Source organism: Salvelinus namaycush, unplaced genomic scaffold (genome assembly GCF_016432855.1).
Source record: "Salvelinus namaycush isolate Seneca unplaced genomic scaffold, SaNama_1.0 Scaffold73, whole genome shotgun sequence".
Classification (NCBI taxonomy): domain Eukaryota; kingdom Metazoa; phylum Chordata; class Actinopteri; order Salmoniformes; family Salmonidae; genus Salvelinus; species Salvelinus namaycush.
In genome coordinates this window covers 64,855-92,586 of record NW_024061453.1, presented here as the reverse complement: position 1 = coordinate 92,586, position 27,732 = coordinate 64,855, and the positions used below count along the sequence as shown (strand labels likewise).

Genomic DNA, 27,732 nt, shown 5'->3' with positions numbered 1-27,732 from the left:
GCGGTCCAGTACTGTTTGCCGTGCGGTAGCAGAGAGAGAACAGTCTATGACTAGAATGGCTGGAGTCTTTGACAACTTTTATACACCGCCTGGTATAGGAGGTCCTGGATGGCAGGAAGCTTGGCCCCAGTGATGTCCTGGGTCGTACACACGACCCTCTGTTTAGTCCCAGGGTCCTTAGCTTAGTGATGAGCTTAGAGGGCACTATGGTGTTGAACGCTGAGCTGTAGTCAATGAATAGCATTCTCACATAGGTGTTCCTTTTGTCCAGGTGGGAAAGGGCAGTGTGGAGTGCAATAGAGACTGCATTATCTGTGGATCTGTTGGGGCAGTATGCAAATTGGAGTGGGTCTAGGGTTTCTGGGATAATGGTGTTGATGTGAGCCATGACCAGCCTTTCAAAGCACTTCATGGCTACAGACGTGAGTGCTTCGGGTCGGTAGTCATTTAGGCAGGTTACGTTGGTGTTCTTGGGCACAGGGACTATGGTGGTCTGCTTGAAACATGTTTGTATTACAGACTCATTCAGGGACACGTTGAAAATGTCAGTGAAGACACTTGACAGTTGGTCCGCGAATGCTCCGAGTACACGTCCTGGTAATCTGTCTGGCCCTGCGGCCTTGTGAATATTGACCTGTTTAAAGGTCTTACTCACATCAGCTACGGAGAGCGTGACCACACAGTCGTCTGGAACAGCTGATGCTCTCATGCATGCCTCAGTGTTGCTTGCCTCGAAGCGAGCATAGAAGTGATTTAGCTCATCTGGTAGGCTCATGTCACTGGGCAGCTCGCGGCTGTGCTTCCCTTTGTAGTCCGTAATAGCATGCAAGCCCTGCCACATCCCATGAGCGTCGGAGCCGGTGTAGTGTGATTCAATCTTAGTCCTGTATTGATGCTTTGCCTGTTTGATGGTTCGTCGGAGGGCATAGCGGGATTTCTTATAAGCTTCCGGCTTAGAGTCCCACTCCTTGAAAGCGGCAGCTCTACCCTTTAGCTCAGTGCGGATGTTGCCTGTAATCCAGGGCTTCTGGTTGGGGTATGTATGTCACTGTGGGGATGTCATCGATGCACATATTGATGAAGCCAATGACTGATGTGGTATACTTCTCAATGCCATCGGAAGAATCCCGGAACATGTTCCAGTCTGGAATTATGGTCAGATTTGTCAAACGGAGGGCGAGGGAGAGCTTTGGATGCGTCTCTGTGTGTGGAGTAAAGGTGGTCGAGTTTTTTTCCCTCTGGTTGCACATTTAACATGCTGTGCATTAAAGTCCCCAGCCACTAGGAGTGCCACCTCTGGATGAGCATTTTCCTGTTTGCTTATGGCCGTACACAGCTCATCGAGTGTGGTCTTAGTGCCAGCATCGGTTTGTGGTGTTAAATAGACAGCTATGAAGAATATATATGAAAACTCTCTTGGTAAATAGTGTGTTCTACAGCTTATCATGAGATACTCTACCTCAGGTGAGCAAAACCTTGAGACTTCCTTAGATTTCGTGCTCCAGCTGCTGTTTATGAATATACATACTCCGACACCCCTTGTCTTACCGGACGCCGCTGTCCTATCCTGCCGGTGCATCGTATAACCAGCCACCCCTTGTCTTACCAGACCCTGCTGTTCTATCCTGCCGGTGCAGCGTATAACCAGCCACCCCTTGTCTTACCGGACGCCGCTGTTCTATCCTGCCGGTGCATCGTATAACCAGCCACCCCTTGTCTTACCGGACGCCGCTGTTCTATCCTGCCGGTGCAGCGTATAACCAGCCACCCCTTGTCTTACCGGACGCCGCTGTTCTATCCTGCCGGTGCAGCGTATAACCAGCCACCCCTTGTCTTACCGGACGCCGCTGTTCTATCCTGCCGGTGCATCGTATAACCAGCCACCCCTTGTCTTACCGGACGCCGCTGTTCTATCCTGCCGGTGCAGCGTATAACCAGCCACCCCTTGTCTTACCGGACGCCACTGTTCTATCCTGCCGGTGCAGCGTATAACCAGCCACCCCTTGTCTTACCGGACGCCACTGTTCTATCCTGCCGGTGCAGCGTATAACCAGCCACCCCTTGTCTTACCGGACGCCGCTGTTCTATCCTGCCGGTGCATCGTATAACCAGCCACCCCTTGTCTTACCAGACCCTGCTGTTCTATCCTGCCGGTGCAGCGTATAACCAGCCACCCCTTGTCTTACCGGACGCCGCTGTTCTATCCTGCCGGTGCAGCGTATAACCAGCCACCCCTTGTCTTACCGGACGCCACTGTTCTATCCTGCCGGTGCAGCGTATAACCAGCCACCCCTTGTCTTACCAGACGCTGCTGTTCTATCCTGCCGGTGCAGCGTATAACCAGCCACCCCTTGTCTTACCGGACGCCACTGTTCTATCCTGCCGGTGCAGCGTATAACCAGCCACCCCTTGTCTTACCAGACGCTGCTGTTCTATCCTGCCGGTGCAGCGTATAACCAGCCACCCCTTGTCTTACCAGACGCTGCTGTTCTATCCTGCCGGTACAGCGTATAACCAGCCAGCTGTATGTTGATAGTGTCGTTGTTCAGCCACGTCTCCGTGAAGCATAAGATGTTACAGTTTTGAATGTCCCGTTGGTAGTTTAATCTTCCGCGTAGGTCATCTATTTTATTGTTCAAAGATTCCATTCTGCTAGCAAACGTACAATGTAGTGGGGGTTTATCCACTATGGCCAAGACCTGAATTCACCGAAGGCAGCCCGCCCTCCGGACCCTTTTTCTCCGCCTCCTCTTCACGCAAATCACAGGGATCTGGGCCTGTTCCCGAGAAAGCAGTATATCGTTGGCGTCGGCCTCGTCAGACATGTTAAAGAAAAAAAAAACGATTCTGTCAGTCTGTGGTGAGTAATCGCAGTTCTGATGTCCAGAAGTTATTTTCGGTCGTAAGAGACGGTAGTGACAACATTATGTACAAAATTAAATTACAAACCATGCAAATAAACGAACAAAAAAAACACAAATCGTTTGGGGGCACGTAAAACGTCTGCCTTCTTCCCCGGCGCCATCTTACAAAATGGAATGGCATTCTGTGAGAGTATGACATTTTGTACCAGTAGTAAGCATACAGCAGGCCCACATAGACATACAGAGAATTCAATTACTCTGCCATGTGGATTAGAAAACTCAAAATGTCGGTAAACTAAAACAAACACAGAGAATTGATTCACTTTTCAATCAACCCTGAACCCACAATACGCTTCATAGATTATAGTCAATGAGAAAGATAAAGCAACATTTTGCCAGGGGTGAAAACGGTTTATTTGGTGTTTCAACGGAGAGGTGGACATATCTAAAGAGTCACATGTTTGCGGTCAAATATCACAAATAAATGTGAATACAGTATAACTGAAAAGGTTGGCCCACATGAAGACAACCGGAGATGTCTTTCTCCCTCTAACGGCCCAACACAGAACAGAACAGCAGCATGGAAAACATGGTAGAAAATGAAATAACCAAACATTGAAAAGAGTTCGACCAGTATACATAACATGATAATGATGCACCAAAGGGTCAGTTAATTAGTTTGAATCAGTCTAATAATCCAGGTAAATGTGACATATTCAGCATTGAGACCACTGATATGCCTAAATTATGGTAAAATTAAAATTATTATTTCAAAATAAAATCCCAAAACTAAGTAATGTATTTAGAAAAGTATTGTGTGCAGTGATCAGAGAGATGTGTCTGGCTGTAGTGTGCAGTGGTCAGAGATGTGTCTGGCTGTAGTGTGCAGTGGTCAGAGATGTGTCTGGCTGTAGTGTGCAGTGGTCAGAGATGTGTCTGGCTGTAGTGTGCAGTGGTCAGAGATGTGTCTGGCTGTAGTGTGCAGTGGTCAGAGATGTGTCTGGCTGTAGTGTGCAGTGGTCAGAGATGTGTCTGGCTGTAGGATCTCGTCCTGAACTATTGCAGTGACATCCCCCAGACACCAGGTGGCAGAATATAAAGTATTCCCATATCAATTTCCCCTCACTAAACATAATCTTTGGTGGTTTTGACACAATTTGACAGACATCTCATTCTAACTGAATGTATCAATATAATCATGTAGACACTGAGCGGACAAAACATTAGGAACACCTGCTCTTTCCATGACTGACCAGGTGAATGCTATGATCCCTTATGGATGTCACTTGTTAAATCCACTTCAATCAGTGTAGATGAAGGGGAGGAGACAGGTGGTTAAAGAAGGATTTTTAAGCCTTGAGACAACTGAGACATGGATTGTGTATGTGTGCCATTCAGACGGTGAATGGGCAAGACAAAAGATTGAAGTGCCTTTGAACGGGGTATTGTAGTTGGTGCCAGGAGCACCGGTTTGAGTGTGTCAAGAACTGCAAAGCTGCTTGGTTTTTCACGCTCAACAGCTTCCCTGTGTATCAAGAATGGTCCACCGCTCAAAGGACATCCAGCCAACTTGACTCAACTGTGGGAAGCATTGGAGTCAACATGGGTCAGCATCCCTGTAGAACGCTTTCAACACCTTGTTCATGCCCCCACAAATTGAGGTTGTTCTGAGGGCAAAAGGGGGGTGCAACTCAACACTAGGAAGGTGTCCTTAATGTTTTTCACACTCAGTGTATATCTGATGTCTATCACCCTTTTTAAAAAAAAGGGTACCTCATTTAAGACCTGCCGTTTGTGAGCCATATCATGAGATTAACTTCTGAATGCTTTAAAAGATACAGTAATAGGAGAGTCCTCAACGGCACCCTATTCCCTATTTAGGGCACTAGTGCACGATAAAAGGGAATAGGGTGCCATAAGACATGAATAAGAACACACAATTCTCAAATGACGTACAGACACAGATCAACACACTCTTGACGTCTAGGTTCACAGGCTGCTTCCCAAACGGAACCCTAGTCCTTCAATATAGGGCACTACTTTTGCCCAGGCCCCATAGGGCCATAGTGCATGACCAGGGATCGTCATAGGGGCCCTGGTCAAAAGTAGTGCACTATATAGGGAATAGGGTGCCATTTGGGACGCATAACACAGGGTCACACTAAGCCCGGTGCACAGGACATGTAAGCATGAGAAGAAAACAGACCTCGATCATATGGTATCATTCCCTGTGCAACAGTACTCCATCACTTCAGTTAAGTCAACCCTACTTCAGGTACTGTATTTAGTGCAAACCTGCAGTTTAGTTCGGACAAGATATCGTTCAGTAGTGAAGAAACTGAGGGTTCAAACCAAAGCGACGCCTCTACGAGAGAGGGAGGAGATATAATCCATTCACTGACATGACTGCTATAGTCATACACAACCACACACACACACACACACACACAACCACACACACACAGAAATATACGAGTCAATATAGGAGCTGTTAAGTAACTCCACATGGTTTTCTCGTCATGCCAAAAAAAAACAGACGTTCACACTTCAGAGAGAGAGAGACAGAATGATCTAGAAACTCAGCATTCTAAACTAAAACAAAAGGAGAGAAAACAAAGTGCACTCATCTATTCCCTGATTAAACGTCTAGCATTCCTGATCCAGAATGAGAATCTTAATTTAAATGTTCGAACCCTAAGCGATCTGGAACATGGATAGGAGGGTTCCACTAACCCTTAATGCTGCAGCTGGGTTATTGGTTGTTCCTGAAGAGCTACCCTCCTGAAAGGTTCACTCCAACCCCAGTTTCACTCCAACACATGATTCAGCTTATCAATCAGCTATTATTATTGGGAATCAGGTGTGCTAGGTTAGGGTCAGTGGAAACCTACAGGACGGTAGCTCTCCAGGAACAGGCTTGGAGAGCTCTGATGCGTGATGATACCCTTCTAAGGGTCTGGAGCGGCTTGGTTAAACTGCGAGGAGTGAAGGCGAGGCTGGTTTTGTTCCTCCAATGCTCAGGGTTTCTCATGTCTCGCAGTGCATCTGCAGCGGGCAGCTCGGGTTGACTGACAGATCAGAAACAGGAAGGGGTTGTACTTGCACAGGAAGCAGGAAGTCAGAGGAGCGAGTTCAGTTCATCATTGGTTGCGTCCGAAATGGAACCCTATTCCCTACATAGTGCACTACTTTAGACCAGAGCCCTATGGAACCCTATTCCCTATATAGTGCACTACTTTAGACCAGAGCCCTATGGAACCCTATTCCCTATATAGTGCACTACTTTAGACCAGAGCCCTATGGAACCCTATTCCCTACATAGTGCACTACTTTAGACCAGGGCCCTATGGAACCCTATTCCCTATATAGTGCACTACTTTTGACTAGAGCCCGCGTAGTGCACTGAGTAGAGAATAGGGTGCTGTTCCAGATGTAGCCAGTGAGTGTGGGCTACTGGGCCATGCTGTTGAGGCTGCTGTTGGATCCTCCCAGGCCGTTCTCGGTCTTCTGGAAACTCTTGACTGCACTAGGGACCTGCATCCCTGTACTCAGGCTCAGTCCTCCGCACCATACCTGGAACACAACACAAAACACACTGTAACACACTGTAACACACTGTAACACACTGTAACACACTGTAACATACTGTAACATACTGTAACATACTGTAACATACTGTAACACACTGTAACATACTGTAACATACTGTAACACACTGTAACACACTGTAACACACTGTAACACACTGTAACATACTGTAACTAACACACTGTAACATACTGTAACATACTGTAACACACTGTAACATACTGTAACACACTGTAACATACTGTAACACACTGTAACACACTGTAACATACTGTAACACACTGTAACATACTGTAACATACTGTAACATACTGTAACACACTGTAACACACTGTAACATACTGTAACACACTGTAACACACTGTAACATACTGTAACATACTGTAACACACTGTAACACACTGTAACATACTGTAACACACTGTAACACACTGTAACATACTGTAACATACTGTAACACACTGTAACATACTGTAACATACTGTAACACACTGTAACACACTGTAACATACTGTAACATACTGTAACATACTGTAACACACTGTAACACACTGTAACATACTGTAACACACTGTAACACACTGTAACATACTGTAACACACTGTAACATACTGTAACACACTGTAACACACTGTAACACACTGTAACACACTGTAACACAAAACATACTGTAACACACTGTAACACACTGTAACATACTGTAACATACTGTAACTGTAACACACTGTAACATACTGTAACATACTGTAACACACTGTAACACAAAACATACTGTAACATACTGTAACTGTAACACACTAACATACTGTAACACACTGTAAGACTAACACACTGTAACATACTGTAACACACTGTAAGACTAACATACTGTAACACAAAACATACTGTAACACACTGTAACATACTGTAACATACTGTAACACACTGTAACACTAACATACTGTAACACAAAACACACTATCATCTTCACTGAGGGACTTATAAGACACATGCTAGGAAACTGCTGCCCCTTTATGGCAACATGAACAGGGCTATGGACTGAGCACAGGCTTCAACAAGGATTCCTCCTTCCTGCCAGACCAAGGATTCCTCCTTCCTGGTAGACCAAGGATTCCTCCTTCCTGGTAGACCAAGGATTCCTCCTTCCTGGTAGACCAAGGATTCCTCCTTCCTGCTAGACCAAGGATTCCTCCTTCCTGCTAGACCAAGGATTCCTCCTTCCTGCTAGACCAAGGATTCCTCCTTCCTGCTAGACCAAGGATTCCTCCTTCCTGGTAGACCAAGGATTCCTCCTTCCTGCTAGACCAAGGATTCCTCCTTCCTGCTAGACCAAGGATTCCTCCTTCCTGCTAGACCAAGGATTCCTCCTACCTGGTAGACCAAGGATTCCTCCTACCTGGTAGACCAAGGATTCCTCCTACCTGGTAGACCAAGGATTCCTCCTTCCTGGTAGACCAAGGATTCCTCCTTCCTGGTAGACCAAGGATTCCTCCTTCCTGGTAGACCAAGGATTCCTCCTTCCTGGTAGACCAAGGATTCCTCCTTCCTGGTAGACCAAGGATTCCTCCTTCCTGGTAGACCAAGGATTCCTCCTTCCTTCCTGAACACTGAAAGCTGTGATGCCTATGCATATCCAGTAGATTTCATAGTCAAATAAGCTTTATTAATATAGCACATTTCAGACATGAAAGCAACACAATGCGCTTCATAGGAAAAAAACAAATATTTACTACACAACCAACATAAGTGGATAAAAACAAAACAATAACTGAAAGACAAAAAGGAAAAACACCATAAAGAAAACAGAAGATGTTTTAACAATCTCTTTAAAAACAGTTTCGGCCCCCCTCAGGTTCTCTGGCAGGCTGTTCCAGAGGCTGGGGGCATAGTAACTAAAGGCTGCCTCTCCATGCCTCTTGGCCCCCCTCAGGTTCTCTGGCAGACTATTCCAGAGGCTGGGGGCATAATAACAAAAGGCTGTCTCTCCATGCCTCTTGGTCCTAGGCTTTGGGATAGTTAAAAGGCTGTCTCTCCATGCCTCTTGGTCCTAGGCTTTGGGATAGTTATAAGGCTGTCTCTCCATGCCTCTTGGTCCTGGGCTTTGGGGTAGTTAAAAGGCTGTCTCTCCATGCCTCTTGGTCCTGGGCTTTGGGGTAGTTAAAAGGCTGTCTCTCCATGCCTCTTGGTCCTAGGCTGGGGGCATAGTAACTAAAGGCTGTCTCTCCATGCCTCTTGGTCCTGGGCTTTGGGATAGTTAAAAGGCCAGAGGACCTGAGTGACCTACTGGGTACATAACTTAAAGCTTGTCTGACATGTATTGGGGTGAACAATCATGGATTGATTAAAAAAACCAGTAGAAGAATGTTAAAATGAATTCTAAAACTAACATGCAGCCAGTGCCTAGACCTTAAAACCGGTGTAATGTGTTCTCTCCGTCTGGTCTTGGTCAGTACCCATGCTGCAGCATTCTGTATGTTTTGCAGATGACCAACAGCTTTCTTGGGTAGACCAGACAGGAGAGCATTACAGTAGTCAAGCCTGCTTGTAATAAAAGCATGGATGAGTCTCTCTGTATCAGCCTGAGAGAGGAACGGCCACACCATGGCAATGTTCCTCAGGTGGTCAAAAGCTATTTTGGTGTTTTATCTTTATTGCCTGTGAATTAAAATGTGCGGCCAAATTCTCTCTCTGTGCTTTGTCTCCAACAATAAGTACCTCGGTCTTGTCTTGAACAATGAGCTGTTCGCAGGTATTCTAGCCTGCAACCTATGGACCTGTGGTCTGGGACTGAACTAGCCTATGACCTGTGGTCTGGGACTGAGTTAGCATGTGACCTATAACCTGTGGTCTGGGACTGAGTTAGCCTGTGACCTGTGGTCTGGGACTGAGTTAGCCTGTGACCTATGACCTGTGGTCTGGGACTGAGTTAGCCGGTGACTAACTGAGCTCTAAACAGATAAAGCCATTAAGATCCAAGGGCTCCTGGGGTGATTAGAGGAGATCCAAGATGCCCTGGGGGGATTAGAGGAGATCCATGGCCTCCTGGGGTGATTAGAGGAGATCCAAGACCTCCTGGAGTGATTAGAGGAGATCCAAGGCCTCCTGGAGTGATTAGAGGAGATCCAAGGCCTCCTGGAGTGATTAGAGGAGATCCAAGACCTCCTGGGGTGATTAGAGGAGATCCAAGGCCTCCTGGAGTGATTAAAGGAGATCTAATACCTCCTGAGGTGATTAGAGGAGATCCATGGCCTCCTGGGGTGTTTAGAGGAGATCCAATACCTCATTAAGATCCAAGGCATCCTAGGGTGATTAGAGGAGATCCAAGGCATCCTAGGGTGATTAGAGGAGATTACAGCCATACTTGTTTTTACCACAGATTGTCACTGGACTTGTCAGTTGATTCTCTGAAGTAGTGGCTGTTGTTGGACTACAATATATACCATGTTTAGATGGATTTTCTGGGCTCAGAAGTATACCATTCATTTCCATTCTGCAATGTGCATTCAACTTCATTCGTGAAGTTTCTGTGTTACGTATAGTCATGAAACCAAACGTGGATACAGGACTCTGGTGGGTAACTATTTAATTTGACTACATATACATAACACATTTATTACACATCTATAAGCCTTTCATGAACGTGTTATAAACAGGTCACAACGGCATTTTTTTTTTAAAAGGTTAATTCAAAAATATCCATAGCGTACTCACAGCGCATTCATGTCACGCTATGTAAGGGCTAAATATTTAGTGATCTTCATGGATACATCATTACCAAGACAGTGTAGTGTCATCATTATGGCTGTTCTCAAATGTGTGCTTCTGTTATACCCGTGTTAGTGAATATGCCAAAAGGCCAAATCACGTTTTGAAATGATGCTCATATATAACCTGCACCGCCCCTATTTCCCCCACCGGTCGGTATAGGCCTGTGACTTACAGTACCAGTCAACAGTTTGGACACACCTACTCATTTCAGGGTTTTTCTTTACTTCTACATTGTAGAAAAATTGTGAAGACATCAAAACTATGAAATAACACATATGGAATCATGTAGTAACCCCCTAAAAAAGTGTTAAACAAATCAAAATAAATGTTGTATTTGAGATTTTTCAAAGTAGCCACCCTTTGCCTTGATGACAGCTTAGCACACTCTTGGCATTCTCTCAACCAGCTGGATGAGGAATGCTTTTCCAACAGTCTTGAGGGAATTCCCACATGTTGGCTGCTTTTCCTTCACTCTGCGGTTCAACTCATCCCAAACCATCTCAATTATTTCATAATTTTGATGTCTTCACTATTGTTCTACAATATAGAACATTTTTAAAAATAAAGAAAAACCCTTGAATGAGTAGGTGTGTCCAAACTTTTGACTGGTACTGTATATGTATAGTACCAGTCATTAAAGACCAAAAAAATGGTCGCTAGGTTTAGACAAGGCCATAAGCAAATAGGTAAACTGGGATATGACTAAAGAGTTAATCTGGGTAAAGTGAGATACACATGGAGGAGGTTTAATACCCTGACCTAGTGAGATATACATGGAGGAGGTTTAATATCCTGACCTAGTGAGATATACATGGAGGAGGTTTAATATCCTGACCTAGTGAGATATACATGGAGGATGTTTAATATCCTGACATAGTGAGATATACATGGAGGTTTAATACCCTGACCTAGTGAGATATACATGGAGGAGGTTTAATATCCTGACCTAGTGAGATATACATGGAGGATGTTTAATATCCTGACCTAGTGAGATATACATGGAGGAGGTTTAATACCCTGACCTAGTGAGATATACATGGAGGTTTAATACCCTGACCTAGTGAGATATACATGGAGAAGGTTTTGTCAACTCGGGGGATTCGATCTTGCAACCTTTCGGTTACTAGTCCAACGCTCTAACCACAAGGCTACGCTGCCGCCCCAAATTCACCAACACTGGAATGACAGAAGGACACTTTTGAGAACTGCCAAAATGGTGACACTACTATGCCATTGTAATAATGCATCTATTAAAGATACCTAAATATGAGCTCTCTTACATAGCGTGACATAAATGTACTAATAATCCTGTTGGGACCTGTTATAACACGTTCATGACGTAACTTGTTACCTACTGGTGTTATCTAGGTCTTGATAAACAGGACAGGTTCTCTGGTATAACATACAGTCACGATGGAGTGTCAGTTAGACAAGAGTATCGGCCATGATACCGACAGGACTTACCATGAAGGCCGGTACGACAGGTTGGCTAAACTTAGCCTTGAACGTGTGGATCAACTGCTTGGTTTCAGCGTTGTAGAAGGACAGTTGTCCTGAGGAAGAGAAAACTGTATTTAGACCAAAACAAACACTGTGTACATACCAGAGTTAGGGGGTAAACACTGTGTACATACCAGAGTTAGGGGGGAAAACACTGTGTACATACCAGAGTTAGGGGGGAAAACACTGTGTACATACCAGAGTTAGGGGGGAAAACACTGTGTACATACCAGAGTTAGGGGGGAAAACACTGTGTACATACCAGAGTTAGGGGGGAAAACACTGTGTACATACCAGAGTTAGGGGGGAAAACACTGTGTACATACCAGAGTTAGGGGGGAAAACACTGTGTACATACCAGAGTTAGGGGGGAAAACACTGTGTACATACCAGAGTTAGGGGGAAAACACTGTGTACATACCAGAGTTAGGGGGGGAAAACACTGTGTACATACCAGAGTTAGGGGAAACACTGTGTACATATCAGTGTTAGGGGGGAAAACACTGTGTACATACCAGAGTTAGGGGGGAAAACACTGTGTACATACCAGAGTTAGGGGGGAAAACACTGTGTACATACCAGAGTTAGGGGGGAAAACACTGTGTACATACCAGAGTTAGGGGGAAAACACTGTGTACATACCAGAGTTAGGGGGGAAAACACTGTGTACATACCAGAGTTAGGGGGAAAACACTGTGTACATACCAGAGTTAGGGGGTAAACACTGTGTACATACCAGAGTTAGGGGGTAAACACTGTGTACATACCAGAGTTAGGGGGTAAACACTGTGTACATACCAGAGTTAGGGGGGGTAAACACTGTGTACATACCAGAGTTAGGGGGGGTAAACACTGTGTACATACCAGAGTTAGGGGGGAAAACACTGTGTACATACCAGAGTTAGGGGGGAAAACACTGTGTACATACCAGAGTTAGGGGGGAAAACACTGTGTACATACCAGAGTTAGGGGGGAAAACACTGTGTACATACCAGAGTTAGGGGGGGAAAACACTGTGTACATACCAGAGTTAGGGGGGGAAAACACTGTGTACATACCAGAGTTAGGGGGGGAAAACACTGTGTACATACCAGAGTTAGGGGGGGAAAACACTGTGTACATATCAGTGTTAGGGGGGAAAACACTGTGTACATACCAGAGTTAGGGGGGGAAACACTGTGTACATACCAGAGTTAGGGGGGGAAACACTGTGTACATACCAGAGTTAGGGGGGAAAACACTGTGTACATACCAGAGTTAGGGGGGAAAACACTGTGTACATACCAGGGTTAGGGGGTAAACACTGTGTACATACCAGAGTTAGGGGGGGAAAACACTGTGTACATATCAGAGTTAGGGGGGAAAACACTGTGTACATACCAGAGTTAGGGGGGGAAAACACTGTGTACATACCAGAGTTAGGGGGGGGGAAACACTGTGTACATACCAGAGTTAGGGGGGGGGGGGAAACACTGTGTACATATCAGAGTTAGGGGGGAAAACACTGTGTACATATCAGAGTTAGGGGGGAAAACACTGTGTACATACCAGAGTTAGGGGGGAAAACACTGTGTACATACCAGAGTTAGGGGGGAAAACACTGTGTACATACCAGAGTTAGGGGGGGGGGAAACACTGTGTACATATCAGAGTTAGGGGGGAAAACACTGTGTACATATCAGAGTTAGGGGGGAAAACACTGTGTACATACCAGAGTTAGGGGGGAAAACACTGTGTACATACCAGAGTTAGGGGGGAAAACACTGTGTACATACCAGAGTTAGGGGGGGAAAACACTGTGTACATACCAGAGTTAGGGGGGAAAACACTGTGTACATACCAGAGTTAGGGGGGAAAACACTGTGTACATACCAGAGTTAGGGGGGAAAACACTGTGTACATACCAGAGTTAGGGGGGAAAACACTGTGTACATACCAGAGTTAGGGGGGAAAACACTGTGTACATACCAGAGTTAGGGGGGAAAACACTGTGTACATACCAGAGTTAGGGTTAGGGGGTAAACACTGTGTACATACCAGAGTTAGGGGGGGAAAACACTGTGTACATATCAGAGTTAGGGGGGGAAAACACTGTGTACATACCAGAGTTAGGGGAAACACTGTGTACATACCAGAGTTAGGGGGGAAAACACTGTGTACATACCAGAGTTAGGGGGGGAAAACACTGTGTACATATCAGAGTTAGGGGGGGAAACACTGTGTACATACCAGAGTTAGGGGAAACACTGTGTACATACCAGAGTTAGGGGAAACACTGTGTACATACCAGAGTTAGGGGGGGAAAACACTGTGTACATATCAGAGTTAGGGGGGAAAACACTGTGTACATATCAGAGTTAGGGGGGAAAACACTGTGTACATACCAGAATTAGGGGGGGAAAACACTGTGTACATACCAGAGTTAGGGGGGAAAAAACACTGTGTACATACCAGAGTTAGGGGGGGTAAACACTGTGTACATACCAGAGTTAGGGGGGGGGGAAACACTGTGTACATATCAGAGTTAGGGGGAAAAAACACTGTGTACATACCAGAGTTAGGGGGGGTAAACACTGTGTACATACCAGAGTTAGGGGGGTAAACACTGTGTACATACCAGACTTAGGGGGAAAAACACTGTGTACATACCAGAGTTAGGGGGGAAAACACTGTGTACATACCAGAGTTAGGGGGGAAAACACTGTGTACATACCAGAGTTAGGGGAAACACTGTGTACATACAGGAGTTAGGGGAAACACTGTGTACATACCAGAGTTAGGGGGGAAAACACTGTGTACATACCAGAGTTAGGGGAAACACTGTGTACATACAGGAGTTAGGGGAAACACTGTGTACATACCAGAGTTAGGGGAAACACTGTGTACATACCAGAGTTAGGGGGGAAACACTGTGTACATACCAGAGTTAGGGGGAGAAAACACTGTACATACCAGAGTTAGGGGGGAAACAAACGACTCATGCCATACAGCATTGAGGACTGTGTCATCCAGTCACAGAGCAGATGCAAGTCACGTGATCTGTTGGCGAACACCTGATGCCTCTCGATAACTGCTGTATCATCCAATCACGGGGCAGAAGCAAGTCATGTGATCTGCTGTCGGGTGTCGTCATGGTGCGCTGGAGGATCATGTGACTTGTATCTGCTCTGTGATTGGACGATACAGACCACAAGACTCCCGTCATATCATCATGGCCACCTAAATCATCCCCAGCTTCCAATTGGCTCATCCATCTCCCCCCTCCTCCTCTCCCCTGTAACTATTCCCCAGGTCATTGCTGTAAATGAGAATGTGTTCTCAGTCAACTTACCTGGTAAAATCAAACCAACCTACCAGGTCACGTTAGACTCTGATGCAGTCAGGTACAGTGACGTCCACTAAACGATATACCCCTCATACTCAACTCTGGACCTTGAAGCCAGTTCCACTGCGCTTTGTCATTGCTCCCCTCTAATCAGGGACTGATTTAGACCTGGGACACCATGTGGGTGATTCCCCTCTAATCAGGGACTGATTTAGACCTGGGACACCATGTGGGTGATTCCCCTCTAATCGGGGACTGATTTAGACCTGGGACACCATGTGGGTGATTCCCCTCTAATCAGGGACTGATTTAGACCTGGTACACCATGTGGGTGATTCCCCTCTAATCAGGGACTGATTTAGACCTGGGACACCATGTGGGTGATTCCCCATAGGGGTTATTCAACACACTTACATTACGAGGTCCGGCGCCTTCTGGCTTTTCTGTTCTACCTTATAATTAATTGCACCCACATGGTGTACCAGGTCCCCAGGTCTAAATCAGGGACTGATTTAGACCTGGTACACCATGTGGGTGCAATTAATTATAAGGTAGAACAGAAAAGCCAGAAGGCGCCGGACCTCGTAATGTAAGTGTGTTGAATAACCCCTATACTATACTGTATAAACCCACCTGAGTCCAGGTCACAGAAGACTCCGATGCGATCAGGTACGGTGCCATCCAGGTTCTTGGCCTTGTTGTTGTGCTTGGCAGCGAAGGAGGCCTGCAGCCAGTTGTTGATGTGGATACACCACGTAGTGTTGGTCTTACCCAGCTGGTCAAACTTTCCCAGGTTCCTGTAGGAGACTCCAACACTGTAGGACTTACAGTCTTTAAGAGCTTTCACCTCCCAGTAGTGTTGACCACAGTCCATACTGGTATCACCTGGGGGGGGAGATTATATTATCAATATATTATATTACACTACATGATCAAAAGTATGTGGACAGCTGCTCGTCGAACAGCTCATTCCAAAATCATGGGCATTAATATGGAGTTGGTCGCCCCTTTGCTGCTATAACAGCCTCCACTCTTCCTGGAAGGCTTTCCACTAGATGTTGGAACATTTCTGCGGGGACTTGCTTCCATTCAGCCATAAGAGAATTAGTGATGTCGGGCACTGATGTTGGGTGATTAGGCCTGACCTCGCAGTCAGCGTTCTAATTCATCCCAAAGGTGTTCGATGGGGTTGAGGTCAGTGCTCTGTGCAGGCCAGTCAAGTTCTTCCACATTAATCTCAACAAATCATTTCTGAATGGACCTAGCTTTGTGGACGGGGGCATTGCCATGCTGAAACAGGAAAGGGCCTTCCCCAAACTGTTACCACAAAGTTGGAAGCTCAAAATAGCCTAAAATGTAATTGTATACTGTAACGTTAAGATTTCCCTTCAGTTGAACGAAGGGGCCTGAACCATGAAAAACAGCCCCAGACCATTACTCCTCCTCCACCAATCTTTACAGTTGGCACTATGTATTCGGTAGCGTTCTCCTGGCCTCTGCCAAACGCAGATTTGTCCAGATGGTGAAGCATGAGTCATCACTCCAGAGAACACGTTTCCACTGCTCCAGAGTCCAATTGCAGTGAGCTTTACACCACTCCAGCCGACGCTTGGTGATCTTAGGCTTGTGTGCGGCTGCTCAGCCATGGAAACCCATTTCATGAAGCTCCACACGAACAGTTCTTGTGCTGACGTTGCTTCCAGAGGCAGTTTGGAACTCGGTAGTGAGTGTTACAATTGAGGACAGATGATTTATACGAGGCCTGCGCTTCAGCACTCGGCGGTCCCGTTCTGTGACCCGTTGTTGCTCCTAGACATTTAACAATAACAGCATTTACAGTTGACTGGGGCAACTGAAGCAGGGCAGAAATTTGACGAACTGACTTGTTTGAAAAGGTGGCATCCTATGACGGTGCCACGTTGAAAGTCACTGGGCTCTTCAGAAAAGGTCATTCTACTGCCAATGTTTACGTATGGAGATTGCATGGCTGTGTGGTCAATTTATACACCTGTCAGCAATGGGTGTGGCTGAAATAGCCAAATCCACTCATTTGAAGGGGTGTCCACATACTTTTGTATATATAGTGTATATCATTATAATATTATACCAGTAGTGTTGACCACAGTCCATACTTGTGTCACCTAGGGCTGGATATTATATGATTAAATAATTAGCTGATTATAAAATGTTTCTCTTCAGTTAGTGTGCCAATAGAATCAACAGATGTTAGACAAATGTGCTCTGAGTTTCACGTCAACAGCGCCTCCAAAATATCTTACTATGTTAATATAAAATCAGGGATCTTCAACTAGATTCAGCCATGGGACAATTTATTAATTGAGCAGATGGTCAGGGGGCCAGAACATAATTACAAATAATTTGGAGACTGCTGATAAAATAAAAAATGTAAAATAAAAATTGTCCAGAAAACTTTGAAACCCCAAATAAAATCCCCCGTGGGTCAAATTCACCTACTAATAACTATCCTACGTGGGTAGAGACTTCTGTGTTTGGGTGTGTCTCAAGACACCCAATTAAACAATGGGCTGGCATCTCAGACACAGATTATATCTAATCCTGTACTTATTGAACATGCTGTTTATTCAGTGTCTGGGTAAGCAGCCCTATTGGCCTAGCTACCCGACATCCATTATGGGTTGGTTGTGTTTACCCAGTCATAGATATGAATCAGTTGACAGTTTGCCCACTATAGGAATACATGGCACATGAAATACATGTAAGGTTGGTAGTTTTTACCTAGCACAGTGATGTGGTAACGTTGTGTTTACCTAACTAGCATGGTGTGTGTGTGCCTGGGGCAGAGGGAAGAGTGTGTTTACCTACCTAGCACGGTGTGTGTGTGCCTGGGGCAGAGGGAAGAGTGTGTTTACCTACCTAGCACGGTGTAGGACTCTCCAGTGAACCGGTCTCTGCCTCCTCTGATGGCAGGTGACCGTGTCGTTGACGTTCTCTTGGGAGACGGAGTTCCACTTCTACAACGGAGAGGATGGCACAACAATATCACACTGACGTTTGACTGAGATGATCAACTGCTCATAATAATGGTCTGGAACAGAGACAATGGAATGGCATCAAACTCGGGGAGCTGCAGGTAGCTTAGTGGTTGGAGCGTTGGGCCAGTAACCAAAAGGTTGCCGGATTGAATCCCCGAGCTGACAAGGTAAAAATCTATCGTTCTACCCCCTGACCAAGGCAGTTAACCCACTGTTCCCCGGTAGTCCGTCATTGTAAATAAGAATTTGTTCTTAACTGACTTGACTAGTTAAATAAAAGGTTAAAAAAATAAATGATTCCATTCCACTGATTCCACTCCAGCCATTACCACGAGCCCATCCTCCCAAATGAAGGTGTCACCAACCTCCTGTGATTACAACAGACAAGACTACAGAGCAGAGTGAAGAAGGATGCTGTGTAGAAGCCCATCTACTGTCAGCTAGATATTCAGCTCCAAGCACCAATCTAGCTGACAGAAGATTGGTAAAACTCGAAAGACAAAAACAACATCTCTTGCCTGACTGACAAAGTATGATACAGATGAAGCGGCTATTTGAACACCTCTTCAAAACAAACTCAAGCGTAGTGGTGTTAGACACAAGCAAACAAGGGTGATAGACAAAATGAGAGGAGAAACAAAAGCAATAAAAATGAGTTATTATTGTTTGATGTGATCTCAATGTAAAGGGACTATTTAAGGTTGAAATTGAGGGATGGAAGGATACTACTGAACTAGTAAGGAACAGTGCTGTGACAAGGCTGACCGGAATACATCCTCTACAGCAGCGGTCACCAAGCCATCAATCGCAATCGACTGGTCGATCTCCAAGGCATCCCCTAGTCGATCGGCAAACATTTCTGTAAAAAACGCCTGTTCCTATTTTGTTATTCACTCATCTCGGGCTGTTAACGGTAGGTGCACCCGATTCAGCTGTCCTGCGCCGCCGGGTAGGTCAACTGTTGCCATTTTGAACCATTTCATGTGTCTGAAGGTACAAACTCTTCCTTACCGGTGGACCCAGAGAGCAAATCAAGTGTACGATAGGCCTACCGCTGGCCAATCAGATGGCTCAGATGACCGTGTCTGCAGTAATTTAGCAGCATAAAGGAAAGCTACAGCAAAGTTGATACTGTGAGATGTAAAACGTTTAAAACCACGACTAGACAGAGACTGTCAACGAATACAGCAAAGAGTTGCTGTTTTTATGAGTGACTTCATGTTTAAGTTCTTATTCAATATTGTCAACACTTTTATAAACCATAAAATGTGCGTTCACCCTACTTCCACTCAAGCTACTATCAGCCCTGCAGCAGTAATGAACGAGTAGGAAAGTGTCTCTATAGGCTTGTGTTGTTATTAGAGGCTTGGGTCTCTTAATATCGAGGAATATTTCACTTTCTCTGTTCATAGGAGTAACAACGTGAATTTGTCCATGAGACAGAAATAATGCTGTGCGACTCGAGTTTCGCCGTCAGCTGGAAGACGGTGTCCCTTTTTGTCCAGCGTCAGTGGAGGAAAGGAGGACAGAGAGACTTTGAGAGGCTGACCCTCACCGCGTTTAGAAGAGGGATGGAAAAACCTTCATACCAGTCGGCAAGAAAGAGGCTGACGGCGAAAAAGCAAGCCAGCACGACCGTATGAGTTGCTATGGTGATTTCAGTAAACAAACAGTCCAAATCAACGCCACCGCAGACGGTAAAAGTTGAAATATTTTCAACTCTGGTGGCAAGTTCAGTCTGCCGTGGCGGCTGACGGCATTTGCCGTCGTGCTGTCATTGAAAACAATGACATCTGGTTTGCCGTCTATCTCGTACCATCTAAAACTTAAGTCAGTCTGCTGCTCCTTCCGCTGAGACTGATCATCAGATGCAGGCATCATCCGTCCAGTAAAATACAAAATAAAAAGCACATTATTTAAATGTATGCTCACTCGGCTGTTCTTTATAAGTAATACAACAACAGATCTATTACCCGGTGTGATCATATATCCTACCTCAAATTTTGAAATATATATATTTTTAAATTGTCAGAATAACAATGCATTGGCAGGGCAATTCAAGCAAAGCCAATATGCAGTGATAATGTATTAGGCCTATAGCTTACGTCATATAAAAAAATACATTGAGAGGTAGATCTTCCATTTTAATACCTGCTACTATTTAACATATTAACACAGGCCTTCCTGATCTATGGAACCCTGGCTGATCTATGGAACCCTGGCTGATCTATAGAAGCCTGGCTGATCTATAGAAGCCTGGCTGATCTATAGAAGCCTGGCTGATCTATAGCAGCCTGGCTGATCTATAGAAGCCTGGCTGATCTATAGAAGCCTGGCTGATCTATAGAAGCCTGGCTGATCTATAGCAGCCTGGCTGATCTATAGCAGCCTGGCTGATCTATAGAAGCCTGGCTGATCTAGGGGGCCTGGCTGATCTAGGGGGCCTGGCAGTGTGTAACTTTGCTGCAACCAAATTGCTCTTCTTCCATTCTGTCTGGTTGTCCACAGGGATTCCTAGGATCTCTGGTGTATTCAGTCAGCGCTTGGAGGACGTCAGCTGTGGATGCATGCATGGCCCATCTGCTGTCCAGCTCTTATGATCAGGAGACTGGGCACAACAACTGGAACATGACTGATGGCCTCAGTCAATAGGCAGACAGGGAATGACAAGGGCTTAGCCAATAGGCAGACAGGGAATGACAAATACTGTCAGAGTGTTGGAATGTGTCCCGGTCTGTCCCGAAATAAAACAAAAAAATAAAATTGTGCTGTCTGGCTTGCTTAATTTAAGGAATTTGATGTATCACATTTACTTTGTACTTTTACTTAAATATGACAATTGAGTACTTTTTCCACCACTGTACTTAAGTACATTTAAAACAAGATAGTTTTAGACTTATTTTTACTTGGTTACTTTCACTCGAGTCATTTTCCTTTAAAAGACATCTTTACATTTACTCAAGTACGACAATGGAGTACTTTTCCCACCACTGATTAATGCCAAGATTAAGATATTTCTCCATTTCTATTTTAGATTGACGATTAGAAGATATTTTTGTAACTGAGTGTTTATTTACCCATTAAAAACCTTATTTATGGTCATATAACTCACCCACTAGCTATCCAATCCTTGTTTCCTCCGTCCTTGTTTCCTCTATTCTTCACCTCTCTTTCACAGCACATCAGAGGAACAGGCCTGAGGTGAGGAATTCAACGCTCTTCCTCAATGTGCTGTGATAGGGAGGTGAGGAATTCAACGCTCTTCCTCAATGTGCTGTGATAGGGAGGTGAGGAATTCAACGCTCTTCCTCAATGTGCTGTGATAGGGAGGTGAGGAATTCAACGCTCTCCCTCAAGGTGCTGTGATAGGGAGGTGAGGAATTCAACGCTCTTCCTCAATGTGCTGTGATAGGGAGGTGAGGAATTCAACGCTCTTCCTCAATATGCTGTGATAGGGAGGTGAGGAATTCAACGGTCTCCCTCAAGGTGCTGTGATAGGGAGGTGAGGAATTCAACGGTCTCCCTCAATATGCTGTGATAGGGAGGTGAGGAATTCAACGCTCTCCCTCAATATGCTGTGATAGGGAGGTGAGGAATTCAACGGTCTCCCTCAATATGCTGTGATAGGGAGGTGAGGAATTCAACGGTCTCCCTCAATATGCTGTGATAGGGAGGTGAGGAATTCAACGCTCTCCCTCAATGTGCTGTGATAGGGAGGTGAGGAATTCAACGCTCTTCCTCAATGTGCTGTGATAGGGAGGTGAGGAATTCAACGCTCTCCCTCAATGTGCTGTGATAGGGAGGTGAGGAATTCAACGCTCTCCCTCAATGTGCTGTGATAGGGAGGTGAGGAATTCAACGCTCTCCCTCAATGTGCTGTGATAGGGAGGTGAGGAATTCAACGCTCTCCCTCAAGGTGCTGTGATAGGGAGGTGAGGAATTCAACGGTCTTCCTCAAGGTGCTGTGATAGGGAGGTGAGGAATTCAACGCTCTCCCTCAATGTGCTGTGATAGGGAGGTGAGGAATTCAACGCTCTCCCTCAATGTGCTGTGATAGGGAGGTGAGGAATTCAACGCTCTTCCTCAATGTGCTGTGATAGGGAGGTGAGGAATTCAACGCTCTCCCTCAATGTGCTGTGATAGGGAGGTGAGGAATTCAACGCTCTCCCTCAATGTGCTGTGATAGGGAGGTGAGGAATTCAACGCTCTCCCTCAATGTGCTGTGATAGGGAGGTGAGGAATTCAGCGCTCTCCCTCAATGTGCTGTGATAGGGAGGTGAGGAATTCAACGCTCTTCCTCAATGTGCTGTGATAGGGAGGTGAGGAATTCAACGCTCTTCCTCAATGTGCTGTGATAGGGAGGTGAGGAATTCAACGCTCTCCCTCAATGTGCTGTGATAGGGAGGTGAGGAATTCAGCGCTCTCCCTCAATGTGCTGTGATAGGGAGGTGAGGAATTCAACGCTCTCCCTCAAGGTGCTGTGATAGGGAGGTGAGGAATTCAACGCTCTTCCTCAATGTGCTGTGATAGGGAGGTGAGGAATTCAAGGTCCTGTGATAGGGAGGTGAGGAATTCAAGGTCCTGTGATAGGGAGGTGAGGAATTCAAGGTCCTGTGATAGGGAGGTGAGGAATTCAACGCTCTCCCTCAATGTGCTGTGATAGGGAGGTGAGGAATTCAACGCTCTCCCTCAATGTGCTGTGATAGGGAGGTGAGGAATTCAAGGTCCTGTGATAGGGAGGTGAGGAATTCAAGGTCCTGTGATAGGGAGGTGAGGAATTCAAGGTCCTGTGATAGGGAGGTGAGGAATTCAAGGTCCTGTGATAGGGAGGTGAGGAATTCAAGGTCCTGTGATAGGGAGGTGAGGAATTCAAGGTCCTGTGATAGGGAGGTGAGGAATTCAAGGTCCTGTGATAGGGAGGTGAGGAATTCAAGGTCCTGTGATAGGGAGGTGAGGAATTCAAGGTCCTGTGATAGGGAGGTGAGGAATTCAAGGTCCTGTGATAGGGAGGTGAGGAATTCAAGGTCCTGTGATAGGGAGGTGAGGAATTCAAGGTCCTGTGATAGGGAGGTGAGGAATTCAAGGTCCTGTGATAGGGAGGTGAGGAATTCAAGGTCCTGTGATAGGGAGGTGAGGAATTCAAGGTCCTGTGATAGGGAGGTGAGGAATTCAAGGTCCTGTGATAGGGAGGTGAGGAATTCAAGGTCCTGTGATAGGGAGGTGAGGAATTCAAGGTCCTGTGATAGGGAGGTGAGGAATTCAAGGTCCTGTGATAGGGAGGTGAGGAATGAAGTAAACAAGGACACCGGACAGCTAGTAACATTTTAAAAGCCGTGATACACAGGCCTTGTCCAGACATAACCCCTAGCCCGAGAGTGATTGATGGGTGGTGACATTGCGAGAGCGCCACCTTACCCTCTGATAGGCTTGGTGGAATTTTGACCGTATTGCTTACATCTGTCCAACAAGTGTCAATGGGGGGTTAGAGTCTAGGGGTCGTGTCTGGACTGGGTATCACGCCCACTCCCTCACTCTCTCAAAAGCACATTGGGGCAAAGGATTGAAGGTTCCTCCTCTCAGGCCTCCTCCTCTGATGTGCTTTGAAAGAGAGGCGAGGAATGGAGGAAACAAGGACAGAGGAAACAAGGACGGAGGAAGGATTGTATGGCTAGTGGGTGGGGGAGGGGGAAAAATGTAATTTAACCATTAAGAAGGCATGATGATACAAAGTCTGTATGTTTTGAATGTGTCACTCTGTCATCTACATTTCTTTCTTTATAATATATATATTATATTTATTAGTTATACTATTTTGATATTGATTACCGTACTGTTGGGTAGAGCATGCAAGTTAAGCATTTCACTGTACTTGTGCATGTGACTATACAACTTGAAATACCAACAGTGTTCAAATAGACTCCAGGGTTAATTACGTCTCAATACTGCCATCTAGTAGAATTTGATAGGCTACTACATACAATTCAAGTTAATTAAATAAGCCTTTCTGAAATGTTGATATCCATGAAAGCATTGTCAATACTGATGAGTTTTAGGTCTGCATAAAACTATTGGACATTACTACAATAATGTTGTGTACTGTGGCACAATAAATATGTGTGAGGAGTCAGTAAGGACCGACAGGGTGTGAGGAGTCAGTAAGGACCGACAGGGTGTGAGGAGTCAGTAAGGACCGACAGGGTGTGAGGAGTCAGTAAGGACCGACAGGGTGTGAGGAGTCAGTAAGGACCGACAGGGTGTGAGGAGTCAGTAAGGACCGACAGGGTGTGAGGAGTCAGTAAGGACCGACAGGGTGTGAGGAGTCAGTAAGGACCGACAGGGTGTGAGGAGTCAGTAAGGACCGACAGGGTGTGAGGAGTCAGTAAGGACCGACAGGGTGTGAGGAGTCAGTAAGGACCGACAGGGTGTGAGGAGTCAGTAAGGACCGACAGGGTGTGAGGAGTCAGTAAGGACCGACAGGGTGTGAGGAGTCAGTAAGGACCGACAGGGTGTGAGGAGTCAGTAAGGACCGACAGGGTGTGAGGAGTCAGTAAGGACCGACAGGGTGTGAGGAGTCAGTAAGGACCGACAGGGTGTGAGGAGTCAGTAAGGACCGACAGGGTGTGAGGAGTCAGTAAGGACCGACAGGGTGTGAGGAGTCAGTAAGGACCGACAGGGTGTGAGGAGTCAGTAAGGACCGACAGGGTGTGAGGAGTCAGTAATGACCGACAGGGTGTGAGGAGTCAGTAAGGACCGACAGGGTGTGAGGAGTCAGTAAGGACCGACAGGGTGTGAGGAGTCAGTAAGGACCGACAGGGTGTGAGGAGTCAGTAAGGACCGACAGGGTGTGAGGAGTCAGTAAGGACCGACAGGGTGTGAGGAGTCAGTAAGGACCGACAGGGTGTGAGGAGTCAGTAAGGACCGACAGGGTGGGGTGTGAGGAGTCAGTAAGGACCGACAGGGTGTGAGGAGTCAGTAAGGACCGACAGGGTGTGAGGAGTCAGTAAGGACCGACAGGGTGTGAGGAGTCAGTAAGGACCGACAGGGTGTGAGGAGTCAGTAAGGACCGACAGGGTGTGAGGAGTCAGTAAGGACCGACAGGGTGTGAGGAGTCAGTAAGGACCGACAGGGTGTGAGGAGTCAGTAAGGACCGACAGGGTGTGAGGAGTCAGTAAGGACCGACAGGGTGTGAGGAGTCAGTAAGGACCGACAGGGTGTGAGGAGTCAGTAAGGACCGACAGGGTGTGAGGAGTCAGTAAGGACCGACAGGGTGTGAGGAGTCAGTAAGGACCGACAGGGTGTGAGGAGTCAGTAAGGACCGACAGGGTGTGAGGAGTCAGTAAGGACCGACAGGGTGTGAGGAGTCAGTAAGGACCGACAGGGTGTGAGGAGTCAGTAAGGACCGACAGGGTGTGAGGAGTCAGTAAGGACCGACAGGGTGTGAGGAGTCAGTAAGGACCGACAGGGTGTGAGGAGTCAGTAAGGACTGACAGGGTGTGAGGAGTCAGTAAGGACCGACAGGGTGTGAGGAGTCAGTAAGGACCGACAGGGTGTGAGGAGTCAGTAAAGACTGACAGGGTGTGAGGAGTCAGTAAGGACCGACAGGGTGTGTGTCCTTTGATAGGATAGAGACGAGAGGCTTGTGAACTTGTCTCATGAAAACACTACGGTCATACATCTTATACAACATGATATATATTCCATGTATAGTCTATAATAAAATATCATACATGGACACAACAATTCAATAAAAAAATTGTTTTATCTCTTTTCCTATTAGTCAATCAGTGGACCCCTCCTCAGTGTTTAGCCAATCAGTGGAGCCCTCCTCAGTGTTTAGCCAATCAGTGGAGCCCTCCTCAGTGTTTAGACAATCAGTGGAGCCCTCCTCAGTGTTTAGACAATCAGTGGGCCCCTCCTCAGTGTTTAGACAATCAGTGGACCCCTCCTCAGTGTTTAGACAATCAGTGGAGCCCTCCTCAGTGTTTAGACAATCAGTGGAGCCCTCCTCAGTGTTTAGACAATCAGTGGACCCCTCCTCAGTGTTTAGCCAATCAGTGGACCCCTCAGTGTTTATCAGCAATGAAATGGCAGCTGCAGCTCCTGATTACATGGACAAGGGGGACCTGATCACTAATACTAGATAAGCAATGCTACTCTGAGACACTGTTTGAATATCCCCTACATGTTAGGGGAGAGGAGAGTACTGCAGGGAAGTGAGTCAGTACGTGGCAGACAGGGAGAGAGGAGAGGACTGCAGGGCTGTGAGTCAGTACGTGGCAGACAGGGGAGAGGAGAGGTGAGCACTGCAGGGAAGTGAGTCAGTACGTGGCAGACAGAGGAGAGGAGAGTACTGCAGGGCTGTGAGTCAGTACGTGGCAGACAGAGGAGAGTACTGCAGGGGTGTGAGTCAGTACGTGGCAGATGAGAGAGGAGAGGAGAGTACTGCAGGGGTGTGAGTCAGTACGTGGCAGACAGGGGGAGAGGAGAGGAGAGTACTGCAGGGGTGTGAGTCAGTACGTGGCAGACGAGAGAGGAGAGTACTGCAGGGATGTGAGTCAGTACGTGGCAGACAGGGGTGTGAGTGGTGGACTGGCCTGTCATTTGTAAGTCTCTGTAGCCTCAAGCCTTTGGCTCGTAATCTGAATCTCTCACCCTGCTCTCTACCTCTTCATTGTGGCTGTTGAATTATGTAATTCTCTGAAACTCTCCACTCTTCTCCTTTCCATGCCCTCAACAGACAGAATACCAATACCAGCAGAGCTACCTCTCATTCTGAAATGATACCTCTTCAGAAGTAATAGTCGAGGATGCTCAGATTACCAATGAATAACTAGTGAGCTAGGACATATCAGTTTGCTAAACAGTTACAGTAACATCAGTTCATTAATAGATCAATAAACACAATCATTGCTGTGACTATCTTATAATCTTAAATAGAAATGGAGAAATATCGCTTTATCTTGACATTAATAAATACATAACTAGCTATTAAATTGATGATTTAATATATAGTACATTAATAGAATGCATTTAGAAAGGTGAACTCTTATTTTGAAGGGACAGGAAGTGTAGGTTGTGCATTTGCCCAATGACAGGCATTACACATTTAACCACACCCACATGTGAAAACTGAAATATCAAGTTATTTTTTTGTTTATATGCAAAAAAACGAGCGAAAAAAAATAACACGCAATTTTCAATTTTTTTGTTTTTAAGAAGAAAAAAAAACGAGCTGTTTTCATGTTGCTGATTTGTCCGTTTTAATTTGGAAAAAAATTAGCCCAAAAAAGTACATGGACCTCGTTGTGATTTTGGGAACATGATGGAATGAATGACTGGACAAATATGGACATGACAGTTTCTATACTTACTACAGTTGAGTGAATTGTTACTCACCAAAACCATTTGTTGCAAGCATAAGAGAAATTAGTAAAAACAAAATAAATTCGGTGATACTAAAATTGTACATTAATTCTGTAACAGAGATGGGTCGCCTAGGGATAGAAGTTAATGTTATTTATTTTGTCATATTTTCTTTAAAAGGACAAAGGGAAAAAAGGAATTATAGCCTGAGGTTTTTAGAAAGAGAAACAGTTAGGGAAGATGCCATCTACAGATGGAGAGTCTTTCAATGGTTCAGGACAGAATAAGAACACATTATATTCTTTGTTTG

At 45.8% G+C, this 27,732-nt stretch overlaps 1 protein-coding gene across 3 annotated transcripts in view; it reads right to left on the bottom strand.

The window, feature by feature from the left end:
* Nucleotides 1–6,199: 6,199 nt before the first annotated feature.
* Nucleotides 6,200–27,732, bottom strand: part of LOC120042625 (FSD1-like protein) — a 75,635-nt gene continuing 54,102 nt past the window's right edge. For 2 of the 3 annotated variants that reach the window (XM_038987444.1, XM_038987446.1), the window contains 4 exons: nt 17,941–18,038; nt 15,679–15,930; nt 11,685–11,773; nt 7,349–8,075 (listed from right to left, as the gene is read on the bottom strand). In XM_038987444.1, coding sequence (XP_038843372.1) covers nt 7,845–8,075; nt 11,685–11,773; nt 15,679–15,930; nt 17,941–18,038 — 670 coding nt within the window. In that variant the 3' untranslated portion in view covers nt 7,349–7,844. Of the gene's footprint in view, nt 6,438–7,348; nt 8,076–11,684; nt 11,774–15,678; nt 15,931–17,940; nt 18,039–27,732 lie in introns of those variants that run through there. The other variant, XM_038987445.1, reaches the window with a different exon arrangement.